The sequence below is a fragment of the Dama dama genome, chromosome 7 (assembly GCF_033118175.1).
Source record: "Dama dama isolate Ldn47 chromosome 7, ASM3311817v1, whole genome shotgun sequence".
NCBI classification, from domain to species: domain Eukaryota; kingdom Metazoa; phylum Chordata; class Mammalia; order Artiodactyla; family Cervidae; genus Dama; species Dama dama.
Window position 1 is genome coordinate 34,802,717 of NC_083687.1, and position 14,436 is coordinate 34,817,152.

A 14,436-nucleotide genomic window follows, 5' to 3' on the forward strand; every position below is an offset into this window, starting at 1 on the left:
CTTTCTCTTTCATTACTTTTTCTTATATTTATTTTTTTCCTTCTACTTTTCTTTGGTTCCTATGAAATTTGAGTCTTAACTAAAAGGTCTACCAAATGATTAATTTTTATCTATTAGAATTTATTTAATTATCTATTTTTAATTTTTCACCTGTACTTGAAAAGAATGTTAATTCTCCAATTTGTGGTTTAACATTATGTGAGTGTGTGTGTGTGTGTGTGTGTGTGTGTGTGTATGGATTAGCTCAAGCTTTTTAAATGTACTGCTCAAATCAAAAGATTCATAAGTTTTAAATAATATAATCTTATTACTTTTATCTGGACAGTCTAACAATTACTGAGAAATTCATTTAAAAAATCCCCTCCTATGATGATGAAATTTTTCAGTTTCTCCTTATAGTTAGGTCAAAGTTTGCTATACATGTGTTTGAACATATGTTAAGGATATTCACGTTTTCAAATCTCATGTCCTTCTGGTGAATCGAGCTTTCTGTCTGGTGGCTGTCTTTATATTTTGCAATACTTACTGCCTTCAAGTCCGATTTATCAGATACTGTTGGATACACTGTTGTTTTTTCTTCACATGTTTACTAAGCAGACGGAAGGTGACATAACTCTGTCCCTCGGCCTTAGTCTGAGTATGGAGAGCTGGAAGCAGGGAGGGATGCTTACAGAACAAAGAACTAGAGCTGGGGACCTGGCAAGTTGCCCATTCCCATCCCTGGTCCAGCTGCCTCAGAACTAAGGGAGACCCAGAACCAACAGGTCACTCTCGAGGCAGATGAGGACAACTGGCCTTTGGATGCACCGGGAAGAGTTGGTGGCAGCAGGGACCTGAGGTTCCCCACCGACTCTCCGCACAGGGTGCTCTGCACGGGATGAGATGTGCATTTCACATTGTACCTCACCTGGGATCTGGCCTTCTTTCAGTCTTATTCAGTGGTGCTTGAAGGCTTGAAGGTCCTCAAGGCTTGCGTTACAGTTGCATTTCTCCAGGGAAGGCTTGTCTTACCTTCTGCAGGCTACCTCAAGGCACTATTAACTGGAACCACATTTAAATGATATTCAACCCTGGAAATTTTCCTGACCACACAGATACCATGAGTGCAAGACAAAATATTTGTAGGGTTGGGTAGTGGTTACTGATTCTAGGGGCGAGATAGCTTTCCCTCTCTCTCTCCATTTCTAAGATGAAGACAGAGGTTTCTTTGCTGTGCTTATTAGTGTCTTGGATTTATTTCTGGCTAACACTCATGCAGAAGGTATAGCCTTTAATGAGGCGTTTCCTGTGAGAAATGGCCCACTTTGGGTGATTCCTATCCTTTAGCTCTTGTCTCCTGTATGCCATACAACTACCCCCCCCCCCCCAAAAAAAAAAGCCTCCTAGGTTCCCAGGTTTAGCAGATGTCTTCAGAGCAAAAATGGCTTTCCCACTCACTAACCTGTCAAAGTTTCCAGTTCCAACTTATTTTTGGCCATTGGAAAAATTTCACTTTCTTGCTAGCTTGGTGATTCATTTAAAAAAATATTTTTGTTAGGCTTTTTGCTAGACTTTTAAGCTATATTTAGGAGAAGACCATTCTGGTGTGCTTGTAAAGTAAAAAATGGACAGCTCAATAGATTCCTTCTTATAGATACACTCAATTAGGTTTTGTTTGTATTTATATTTATATCTGGTATAATCTAAAAGTTTCTTAAAGATAAATGACAACAGTATAAATCTAATTTTTAAAATGTGGCTTTTCCTCCAACTGCAATAACTAATACCTCTGAATCAAAAGCTTGACCTAGAATTCTTTTTTACTACCTACCACTGTGTATTCTGAAAGTAGGATGTTGGGATTAGGAGTTATTTTGGAGTGTTTTTAAAAAAATGATTCCTGAGAGTGATTCAACTCAAAAGAATAAAAATATCTTCTATTGCTCTTTGAACTCTGAATTTGCAAAACTAAACATTCCTTTTATTTGTTGTTGTTGTTCAGTCTCTAAGTCCTGTCTGACTTTGTGACCCCATGGACTGCAGCATGCTAGGCTCCCCTGACCTTCATTATCTCTTGGAGTTTGCTCAAATTCATGGCCATTGAGTTGGTAATACGATCTAAACATCTCATCTTCTGCAATGCCCCCCTCTCCTTTTGCCTGCAGTCTTTCCCAACATCAAGGTCTTTACCAGTGAGTCAGCCCTTCGCATCATGTGGTCAAAGTATTGGAGCTTCAGCTTCAGCATCAGTCCTTTCAGTGAATATTCAGGGTTGATTTCTGTTAGGACTGACTGGCTTGATCTCCTTGCAGTCCAAGGGACTCTCAAGAGTCTTTTCCAACACCACAATTCAAAACATCGATTCTTTAACACTCAGCCTTCTTTGTGGTCCACCTCTCACATCTGTACATGACTACTGGAAAAATCATAACTTTGACTATATACACCTTTGTCAGTAAAGTGATATCTCTGCTTTTTAATATGCTGTCTAGGTTTGTCACAGCTTTCCTTAAAGGAGGAAAGGAGCAAGCATCTTTTAATTTCATGGCTGCAGTCACCATCTGCAGTGATTTTTGGAGCCCAGGAAAATAAAATCTGTTACTACTTCCACTTTCCCCACTTCTATTTGCCATGAAGTGATGGGACCAGATGCCATGATCTTAGTTTTTTTGAATGCTGAGTTTTAAGCCAGCTTTTTCACTCTCCTCTTTCACCCTCATCAAGAGGCTCTTTAGTTCCTCTTGACTTTCTGCCATTAGAGTGGTATCATCTGCATATCTGAGGTTGTTGATATTTCTCCTGCTTCTCTTCTTTCCTTGCCTATTTGTAAAGCCTTCTCAGACAACCACTTTGCTTTCTTGTGTTTCTTTTTCTTTGGGATGGTTTCGGTCACTGCCTCCTGTACAGTGTTACAAACCTCCATCCATAGTTCTTCAGACACTCTGTCCACTAGATCTAATCCTTTGAATCTATTCATCACCTCCACTGTATAATCATGAGGGATTTACTTTAAGTCATACCTATGTGGTCTAGTGGTTTTCCCTACGTTCTTCCATTTAAGCGTAACTTTTGCAATAAGGAATGATCTGAGCCACAGTCAGCGCCTAGTCTTATTTTTGCTGACTGTATAGAGTTTCTCCATCTTCAGCTGCAAAAATAAAATCAGTCTGATTTCAGTATTGACCATCTGGTGATGTCCATGTATAGAGTCTTCTCTTGTGTTGTTGGAAAAGGGTGTTTGCTATGATCAGTGTGTTCTCTTGACAAAATTCTGTTAGTCTTTATCCTGCTTCATTTTGTACTCCAAAGTCAAACTTACCTGTTACTCCTGGTATCTCTTAACTTATATTTTTGCATTCCAGTCCCCTATGATGAAAAGGACATCTTTTTTTGGTGTTAGTTCTAAAAGGTCTTGTAGGTCTTCATAGAACTGTTCAACTTCAGCTTTGGCATTAGTGGTTGGAGCATAGACTTGGATTACTGTGATGTTGAATGATTTGCCTTGAAAATGAATTGAGATCATTCTGTCATTTTTGAGATTGCATTCAAGTACCACATTTCAGACTCTTTTGTTGACTATGAGAGCTACTCACGGTTTCTTTTATTTGTATAAATATTTGATTAGGGTACCAGTTGTTTGTTCTGCAGCTTTGGGCAAATTATTGAACTTTTCTGTGCCTTAGTTTCCTGTATGTGAAGTAGGACTGTGATAGTATCAACCACTCAGGGTTGTTGGTAGGATTAAATGAATAATGCATGTAAAGTCCTTTGCATGATGTCTGGCAACTATTAATCCTGGAATCACTGGTAGCTGCTGTGACTGTGTTGTTATCTTCAACTTCAGAGTCAAAACAGCCCTTATTTTATTCTAATGCTTTTCTCAGGTATGTGCCTGTTGAAGATCTCCTGGGAATTTATAAAGAACTCTACGGCCGAGCAGTCATCACCAAAAAAGCCATTGTTGACTGTTCATACCTTCAGTTCTTGGAAATGTAAGTGTAACTGGAGGAATATTTGCAAGTGATTTTATTGTGAATTCCTTAACACACTTTCCAATGCTTTGGCTACTGAGTGTGGGTATTGGATGTATGGATTTTGCTTGTTCAAATTCAGCTGCATGATAGTGGATACCTATTGCTGGAACTTTTTCTTCATTCATTTCATATCTTCGTGGAAATCATAACTCACAGTCTAAATTATTGCTTCTGTTGCAGGTATGCTGAGATGTTAGCTATTTCCAAGGTAAAGGAATTTATTCTTCAAAATCTGAATTGAAAGTGTTATAAAGATACCATGAGAAGCACTTGATTCAGTTGCTTATTAGATTATTTTTCTTTCTCTCTGCCTTAGCTTTATCCCACTTATTCTGGAAAATCCCCATTTTTGGTGGAACAATTTCAAGAATACTTCCTAGGAGGGCTGGATGATATGGCGTTTTGGTCCACTAATATTTACCGTCTGACAAGTTACATGTTAAAGAATGGGACCAGGTGAATTGTTACTCTTTCTCCTACCAATCACTCCCTGTATTGCTATTCCATCCCCATCATAAAACCCAGGTTTTTCAGTTGATCAAATGAGGATAAAGTCTCAGGAAGTGCTGTCATGTCCTAATGAAGCAGGGAAAGAATGGAAACTGCCACCTCAAAACTCCAACTCCTTCCCATCTGGTTGGGTTTGCTGATGTCTCTCCTGTCCTAGGGATGGAGAGGTAGATTTTGCCAAGTTCATGGCCTGGGAGAAATGGCCCAGGTGGGAAGGAATTCGCTTCCCCCGCTGTGCAACATCTGTTTCTTTTGGGAGACCCCATGCTGTGGGCTGGGGTGCCCACCTCCCCAAGCTCCAGCAGTGGATACAGACATCTTCCTCTCCACCCGGATTGAGCTCTCAGGGCTTCAGGGTTTCAAAGGGCACTTCACTTAAGCCTCATACTCCTAAAGAAAATCAGAAATGAAGGCATTTATAAGGCACAGCCTTCTGTTGCAATTTGACATGCAGCCCCGATGGGAGAGCTTCTCAACCTCCAGCTCCTTTTCTGCTCCGCCCCAGCACACCCAGAGTGAATGTCAACCAGAGACTCAGATGCAGACCAGGGCAGACTGGTCTTGTCCCCAGTTCCAACTGCAACATTAGACATTTCGGCTCTCACAGGATCTGTTCATGGTCTGAGGGAGCCGAGGTTCTCTCATAACCGATTTCCAACCACACCCCTCAGGATGTAACCCCTCCCATGCTGCTGAAATGGGCAGGGTAGGGCTGGGTCTGGATAGGGACCCCTGGAGGCAGACCTTCTGCAGGGCAAGGACAGCTTAAGCATCAGCCAGCAGGGGGAAAGAGGGTCTGTGGCAGCTCCTCTGTCCAGGGGATTTTCCAGTCTTCCTCTCCCTCCATTCTAGTCTTCATCCTAGAATAAACTCTTACGTAATCCCCACTCTCTCAGTGCTTCTGTTTGGTTTTAGGGAGAAAGTTCACATCTTACATTCTATCAGAGCCTTTTTACTTGTAAAAAGGGAGACTTAGTTACCTACTTAATTATTGAGTTTGTAAATTTTTGTTTTTAATTTTTATTAAAGCAAAGGTTAGAGGTGCTGCAGCTATTTTTATTTGTTTTTTTGGCTGTGCCCAGTGGCTTATGGCATCTTAGTTCCCCAACCAGGGATGGAACCTGGGCCCATGGCAGTGAAAGTGCAGAGTCCTATCCACTGGAACACCAGGGAATTTTATTTTAAAAATTTAAAAAAAAAATTTATTTGGCTGGACTGGTCTTAGTTGTGGCACTCAGGATCTTTGATTGTAGTTGCAGCATGTGGGATCTAGTTCCCCAACCAGGGATTGAACCCAGGCCCCCCTGCACAGGGAGTGTGAAGTCTTAGCCAGGGAAATCCCCACCAGGCAATTTAAAATTTTAGCTTTGAAAGGAATGAGACTGAGAAATTATAACACCAAACGTCAATGGGCAGAAGGTGACACAGTTGGGAGTGATTTTCTTTCAGTCTCTAGCTCTGAGATGGTTCCTGTCAGCAGGGAGAACTCAGCAGATGGAATTGGGAGGGAAGGGGGAAGCTGAGTCTGGGGGTGACCAGTGGTGGGGTGTGACCTGTTACCACCAGCTTGTCTACCCCCATCAAGTAGGACTCAGGCCCTTCACCAGTCCTGTCTGGCTAAGCCATAAACACCTCTACACGAAGACTTCGGGGAGACGGCTTGAAATGTGACAGTGATTCTCAGAAAAATTCATGCTTGAAAAGAAGGTAGAAAAACGCCTAACTCATTTGACTATTTCCCTAGTAACTGCAACCTCCCTGAGAACCCTCTGTTCATCACATGTGGTGGTCAACAAAACAACACCCAGGGGTAAGTGGATTCGCAAATGACTCACAGAAAAAGAACATCTCATGCAGAGGGGTACTCTGTAAACTCTGAAAGCATGGGCTTTGTAGACAGAGGTTCCAGCTCCAGGGCTGCCATTGTGTGATTTTTAAACAAGTTGCCTAATTATTTTTTGAGCTGCAGCTTCCTCTGGCAAACTGGAAAAAATACATATCCATACTCCCAGAGTTGTGTGTGCGTGAGTGGATAGAAAGCAATTAGCGCCTTAGTAAGGCTTCCGAGGCGGTGCCAGTGATAAAGAACCCGCCTGCCAGTGCGGGAGATGCAGGAGACGTGGGTTTGAGCCCTGGATCAGGAAGATCCCTTGGAGAAGGAAATGGCAACCCACTCCAGCGTTCTTGCCTGGGAAATCCCACGGACAGAGGAGGCTGACGGGCCACAATCCATGGGGTTACAAAAGAGTTGGACACGACTGAGTGACTAAACAAAACAGCAAACCACGTTACTAAGTTGCTCACTAACTAGTAAATGATAGGTAATCATATTAGTGTCATTACCATTATTGCCATTACTCATAAACTGTGACCGTATTCTTCCCTGAAAAAGTAATTATTAATGATACTGGGTGGGAGAAGCCCTCTCAGTTAGTTTCTGAGGAAGAGAGCCAGAGGGTCTGATTTGTATTCTCAGAGGTGGTACTGCATGCTGGAGTTGGGTACCAACCATTTATTCATGGATTTAATAACCGTATTGATCCTGTAAATATTATATTACTAATAAGATAGCACAAATTATATTATGTCCTCATCATTAGGTACCAGGAACTAGTTTAGGCGTTTAGAGACCTCATTGTGAACAAGACAGAAACAGTTTCTGCTCTCAGGATGGATGGCCTGGCGGGTGGACAGATGGTCACTGAACGGGAACTTGTCAGTTCCTGAGCGTTAGGAAGGGCAGGCGCTGGGCACTCATGATGTACCACAGAGTATCCTGACTCAGTCACAGGAGACTTCCTATGAAGAGTTGATGCTTCAGCCAAGATATTTAAGGGTGAGCAAGTGTTAGATACTCAAAAGGAAAGACATTGCAATAAAAGAGTTCAGAGCTTCAAAAGAATTGAAAATGTGCAAAAAGAGTTCAGGTAAGCCCTCACTGTTTAAGTTATTCAAATTAAATAAATTTTGTTTTAATATAACTGCATGTCTTTAGGTTGGGTTTAAGAACTCTAGATTATTGGGGAGTCCCTACACGGTCTGATGTCTTAGGCCCTCTTTGTTCATCTGTGGCCCGTCTGTAAGCATTTCTGAAACCTACCTGGCCTTTTTAGGCTTCTGATATGTAGATGTTAAAACATAGGATTTAAAAATGTATTTTTATTGTATAATTAATTCTCCCATGTCTTTAAAGCAAAATCAGTCCACTCGCATACCAGTTTCCTGAACAACTATGACCATGTCTTGGCCATTAATATGAAATGTTGATTTAACTTCTGATTTTTTTTAGTAATCTGGAAAGAATCCAAACTCATACACTTAAAGAACTTTGAGGCTATAGAAAATATTTTTGTAAGGACTGGCTTTTTCAACCTTGGAAATGGATTTATTAAAAGATTTATTATTATTATAGGAATAGCCTATAGAAGTTTTTCTAAAACTTTGCTTTTTGTGTTGCTGTTCCTTCAACTTGCAGATGTTAAAATTTTATGACCTTTTAACCTGGGGTTAACTTGATGACATCTTTAACTCGGTTATTCAGGGTGAGTTGCTATTTCCTCAGTCTTAACTATTTCATTCCTCTCTCTTTCTAGCAGCTCAAAAGTACAGAAAAATGGTTTTCATAAAAATGTGACTGCAGCCCTAACTAAAAATATTGGAAAGCATATAAACTATACCCAAAGAGGAGTGTTCTTCAGTGTGGATTCCTGGACCATGGTAAGAATTTTCTGCTTTTAATGGAGAGGTACGTTCTGCTTCCTGTGATACTGTGTTTTGTAGGATTACTCGCTTTTTAATCGTTCATTGAAAGTCACCTGGGCTCACAAGTATCCTTGGTCTTCAAGTCTGGTTTGTTCTGGAGACATCGTATGTTGAAGGCCTGAGCCTCAGTGGCCTTTGGAAAGCCCAGTGGAGCTCAGGTGGCCCTTGGGTCACTCCTGCTCTGTCCTTAGAGCAACGTGTGTCGGCAGTATTGTAGGCTCATAGTGCAAAACCCCACAGCAAGGGAAGACCACTGCCTATCAAGTTCCTCCATGAGATCATCTTAAGTGTCAGCCATTCTACTGGGGGGATAAGAGAAGAAAGGGAAATAGTCCCTGATGTTTAGAAAATTTTAGTCTAATGGGGTGATAAATACAGAACTAACCATTTCTGAGTAAGATGCAACCGTTTCTCCTCCCATGGTTGGTGGGAGGAGAGACACAGCCTCTTAGATTAAAAAAAAAAAAAATTATGTAACTGTCATCAGAGAAGGTTTCATGCAGAAGCTGGAATCTGAGTTAGGCCTTGAATAGTAACCAACTGACAGTTTTTCGTCATTGAGCATGTATTTCTGGTAATGGGTTAGGATAGTTTCAGGATGTTTAGAAATTTGAGCAGTCTTATTTGCCTGGATCACAGGACAAGGAATCAAAGTACTTGCGAGAGTCGGGAAGGGAAATTGGCATCAGATTGTAGAGAAGGGTTTAAACGATTTTGTGACCTGGGCGAGGGTCCCAGTAGAGCCTGCTTCACAGTGTGCGGCCGATGCAGTCATGTAGAAGGTCCCCTTCGTCATGCTTAGAAGGGCCCCCTACTTGGTTTATTTATTCATTTTAAAGTTTTTAAATATTTGTTTATTTGGCTGCACTCAATCTTAGTTGTAGCATGTGGGATCTAGTTGCCTGACCAGGGATTGAACTGATGCCCTCTGCATTGGGATCATGGAATCTTAGCTACTGGGCTACCAGGGAAGTCCCACCCCATATTTGCTTTAATGTTCTGCTGTTATTGCCTTAAAATTCTTACCTTTTTTAAATTTAAATTTTATTTTATATTGAAGTATAGTTGATTTACAATGTTGTGTTACTTTCAGGTATATAGCTAAGTGATTTATTTATACATATACATATATAGCCCTTCTTTTTCAAATTCTTTTCCTGTGTAGACTATTACAGAATATTGAGTTCCCTGTACGATATAGTAGGTCCTTGTTGATTATCTCTTTTATATGTAGTAGTGGGTATGGGTTGTTTCCAAACTCTTAATTTTCTCTCTCCACACTGTTTCCCCTCTGATAACCCTAAGTTTGTTTTCAAAGTCTGTTAGTCTGTTTCTGTTTTGTAAATAAGTTCCCTGTATCATTTTTTGAAGATTCCACTTATGATATCATATGATATTTGTTTTTCTCTGTCTGATTTACTTTACTTTGTATGATAATATCTAGGTCCATCCATCTGGCTGCAAATGACATTATATCGTTCTTTTTTTATGGCTGAGTAGTAGTCTGGTATGTGTGTATAAATATATATATACACACACACCACATCTTCTTTATTCATTCTTCTGTCGATGGACATTTAGGTTACTTCCATATCTTGGCTACTGTAAATAGTGCTGCAATGAACATTGGTGTGCATGTGTCTTTCTGAATTACTGGTTTTCTCTGGATATTTGCCTAGGAGTGGGATTACTGAATCATATAATAAATCCATTTTTGGTTTTCTGAGGAAACTCCATACTCTTCTCCATAGTGGTTGTATCAGTTTTCATTCTCACCAGCAGTGGAAGAGGGTCAAATTCTTAATAGATTTTGAACAAGCAGCTCTGCATTTTCATTTTGCAGTGAGTTCTGCAAATGATGTACCGAGTTTTAGACCAGGGAGCTCTGTCCAAACACACATCATGCGTGCTGCAGTTATTTGTATCTGTCTCCTTCACAAAAGGAAAAGTTGTGTAAGAGAAGGAATTTACATTTCCAAGGCCTGGCGTGATGCCTGGCGTGGCGATTTCTGAATGAATGAGGAAGCCAGAACTGGGCTTCAGGTGAGCAATCCGGGGGCGACCTGCCGGAGAGGTTAGACTGGAAAAACAGAAGGCTGAGTCCCTTCCTGCAGGGCCCTGCTAAGCTGTGCTTCTCTGGAGCCTGGGGGTCCAGGGCCGCCCCACGGCTCTGAGCTGAAGCTGCTCTGGGGCAGCCGACAATTCTCGTTTGGTCTTGTGTCACCTGGGGTGGATTTCGAGTTGTGATCCCTGAACTTGAATGTATCTAGTGCCCAACCAGGTTGCTCGGGGCCGCTCTGGTCTGTGTTTATGTGTCTGCAGCAACACTAACAACAATTCAGCATCCTAAGCTGGGGGGGCTTGCTGTCCCCCCAATTTCTCTTGCACACAGCTCCCAGCCCTCCACATGTGACCCCTCATGCCTTCCCAGCTTCTTGGGACTCGAAGCAAATCCAGCAGCCTCTCAATCTGAATATGGTTGGGAGGGTTTGTGGCATCGTGGTGGCATTCCAGTTCATTTGTTTGTGGGGAGAAAAGGAGGATATATATACACTAATATATTTATAGTTCTAGATTTGAGTGGACTTACCTTCTAAAAACTTTTTATTTTTTAACTATATTGTGTTCAGTTACATTCTGAACATTAATAGACTATCCTGACGTGGTTGGTTCAGGTTAATGTCAACTGACTCTTTCTTCTTGTGATGGTCCTGACCTTTAGGCTCTAACTCCCATCCCTGAGCGTGTATTGTGGGTGTGATTTCACTCTCCTAATTTCCCGTCTTAAGTCTCCTTACTTGTTGATAGGAGTCAATAAGTTATTTTTCATCACTTGTAAAAACTTGTTTCTTGGGACTTCCCTGGTGGTCCAGTGGCTGGGACTCTGCGCTCCCAGTGCAGGGGGCCTGGGTTTGATTCTTCATCAGGGCGCTGGATCCCACACACCACAACTAAGAGTTTGGATGATAAAGCCAAAAGACCCATGTGCTGCAATGAAGATTGAAGATCCTGTGTGCCCCAACTGGGGCCCAGTGCAGCCAAGTAAATAAATGTTTACTTATTTATTATTTGCTATTTATTTAGCTAAGTAAACAGATATTAAAAAAAAAAAAACCTCAAACTTATTTCTTAAAGTCTAATCCTTTGACTTGAAGCAGTAGCTTTGTTGATTATGCTGTGTCTTTTTCTGTCTGTAATCATTTAATTTCAGGATTCCTTATCCTTCATGTACAAGTCTTTGGAGAGGAGCATACGTGAGATGTTTATTGGCAGCTCTCAGCCACTGACACATGTTTCTAGCCCCTCAGCATCTTACTACTTGTCACTTCCCTACACAAGGCTTGGTTGGTAGGTATGAGTGTATCTAATTCCTGAACACTTTCATCAGTGAGTATTAATTTCAAGCAGTCATTCACAAATGTTTAACATGGTGCCTGTTAGCACTTCATTTTCCAATCAATTCATCAACAAAAACATGAATTTATTGCTTAATTTATGGTAAAGATGAAACTATCTCCTTAAAATTGGTCAAAAATGTTTTTTTTGTTAAGCCTTTATTTTTTTTTTAAAGTTATTTTTCAATTGAGGATAATTGCTTTACAGAATTTTGTTGTTTTCTGTCAAACCTCAACATGAATCAGCCTTAGGTGTATGTATATCCCCTCCTTCTTGAACCTCCCTCCCATCTCCCTCCTCATCCCATCCCTCTAGGCTGATACAGAGCCCCTGTTTGAGTTCCCTGAGACATACAGCAAATTCCCATTGGCTATCTATTTTATGTATGGTAATGTAAGTTTCCATGTTACTCTCTCCATATATCTCACCCTCTCCTCCCCTCTCCCCAAGTCCATCAGTCTGTTCTCTATGTCTGTTTCTCCACTGCTACCCTGCAAATAAATTCTTCGGCACCATCTTTCTAGAGTCTGTATATATGCATTAGTATACGATATTTATCTTTCTCTTTCTGACTTACTTTACTCTGCATAATAGGCTCATTCTATCTAATGTATAATAGGTTTATTCACTTCATTAGAACTGACTCAGATGCTTTCCTTTTTATGGCTGAGTAATATTCCATTGTGCATATGTACCACAACTTCTTTATCCATTCATCTGTCTATGGACATCTAGGTTGCTTCCATGTTCTAGCTATTAAATAGTTCTTCAGTGAACATTGGGGTACATGTGTCTTTTTTCAGTTTTGGTTTCCTCAGGGTATATGCCTAGGAATGGGATTACTGGGTCATATGGTGATTTTATTCCTAGTTTTTAAAGGAATATACCATCTTCCATAGTGGCTGTATCAATTTACATTCCCACCAACAGTGTAAGAGGGTTCCCTTTTCTCCACACCCTCTCCAGCATTGATTGTGTGTAGACTTTTTGATGACTGCCATTCTGACCAAAAAATATGTTTAAATATAAGGAACTTTGACTTTATTAAATAACCACAGCAATAAACTATTACTTTATAGAATATTTTTAAAATTTCAATGTGTTTTGGAGCTAGATTATTACACACTTTTTGGCATCTAATGACATTAGAAGGATAAAAGTAGGTGGCTATTATACTGACAGGACTGTTATAACTTCATAAGGCAAAAGCCTGGGACACAACAATAATTTAATAAAGAGAATTTTAGGGATTCCTCTGATTTTTAAAGAACAACTGTTACCAATCTCAACTCAGGTTTCCATCATCTGCTGCACAGGAAAGTCAGTGTACTGACACCAGGTTGTGGTGAAGGAAAGCACAGCATTTATTACAGGGCACCAAGCAAGGGAGATGGGGATAAGCCTCAGGTTCACTCCAGTTTGGTCTTTGAGTTAGAGTGTTTTAAAGGAGAAGACCAAGGAAGCTGGGATCAACATCCTATGACATTTCTTAATCATAATTTCAGGGGTTAGGAAGTTTCTGGTTTGTAATTCTCTGGCCAGGTGGTCCATGGTTTGGGGATCTGCTAGCTTATCCTGCCCTGAAGAAACAAGCTGTGTTTGTATGTTAATGATGACATATAAAACATCAATTACAGTACATTAACAGTGTTATGGACAATAGTAGTTTTAGTCATCTTACTCTGGTTGATTAGTGTTCAGTTAGCACAGGATTCGGAGAAGGCAATGGCACCCCACTCCAGTACTCTTGCCTGGAAAATCCCATGGATGGAGGAGCCTGGTAGGCTGCAGTCCATGGGGTCACTAAAAGTCGGACACGACTGAGTGACTTCACTTTCACTTTTCACTTTCACGCATTGGAGAAGGTAATGGCAACCCACTCCAGTGTTCTTGCCTGGAGAATCCCAGGGACGGGGCAGCCTGGTGGGCTGCCGTCTGTGGGGTCGCACAGAGTCGGACACGACTGAAGCGACTTAGCAGCAGCAGCAGCAGAACAGGATTGAGGTCAGAGGGCACAAGAAAGGGAATAAAGGTTTGGATAGAGAGATTAATCATAAACTTCATAAGGGAGCTTTGTTTTAGGGGGACTCTGTTTCATAACCAAACAGCCCAAGGATGTAAAAGTGACTATTTTTTTGGAGGCTTTTATAAAATATCTTTTAAAAAATCACATTTTTAAAATACAAATAACATTGCAATTTCCTTGGAACAATAAACCAGCAGCCCGTCCTCTTCAGGCTGCTAATGTATTCAGTTCCAGCACAAGGAATGGGGGGCAGTGAATGCTGTCTCTACTGGCTGTTTATTTGTGAATAATGAATGGCTCTTCTTGGCCGCCTTCCTGAAAATCCAAATGAGGGCCTTCTGCTGGGCTCCTTGCCACATAAAGAGGGGTGCAGCACAGAGCTCCTTCTTGGGGGCCATTACTGGCCAGGGTCCCACCTTGGGAATACAGACCAGCAGTGTCTCCATGGTGTGTGTCTGACCCCATCCACCAGGTCTCACACCCGTTAGAAACTGCTCTTCTCTTTTTCCTCTGTTCTGCTGTTTCTTCTTCTTTATTAAAAATATATATATATTTTTGGCTGCACTAGGTCTTCAGAGGCTTTCTCTAGTTGCGGCAAGTGGGGGCTGCTCTTTGTTGTGGTCTGTGGGCTTCTCGTTACGGTGGCTTCTCGTTGCAGAGCAGGGGCTCTAGGCACGGGAGCTTTAGAAGTTGCAGCACGCAGGCTTAGTAGTTGTGGCGCACTGGCTT

At 41.2% G+C, this 14,436-nt stretch overlaps 1 protein-coding gene across 2 annotated transcripts in view; it reads left to right on the plus strand.

Annotated features, from left to right (window-relative positions):
* The window catches only part of GPLD1 (glycosylphosphatidylinositol specific phospholipase D1), a 54,635-nt gene that overhangs the window by 22,467 nt on the left and 17,732 nt on the right, over positions 1–14,436 (plus strand). Inside the window, exons 8-13 of one of the 2 annotated variants that reach the window (XM_061147505.1) lie at positions 3,864–3,971; positions 4,194–4,221; positions 4,330–4,469; positions 6,268–6,333; positions 8,117–8,240; positions 11,497–11,633. In XM_061147505.1, coding sequence (XP_061003488.1) covers positions 3,864–3,971; positions 4,194–4,221; positions 4,330–4,469; positions 6,268–6,333; positions 8,117–8,240; positions 11,497–11,633 — 603 coding nt within the window. The remainder of the gene's footprint in view (positions 1–3,863; positions 3,972–4,193; positions 4,222–4,329; positions 4,470–6,267; positions 6,334–8,116; positions 8,241–11,496; positions 11,634–14,436) is intronic. The other variant, XM_061147506.1, reaches the window with a different exon arrangement.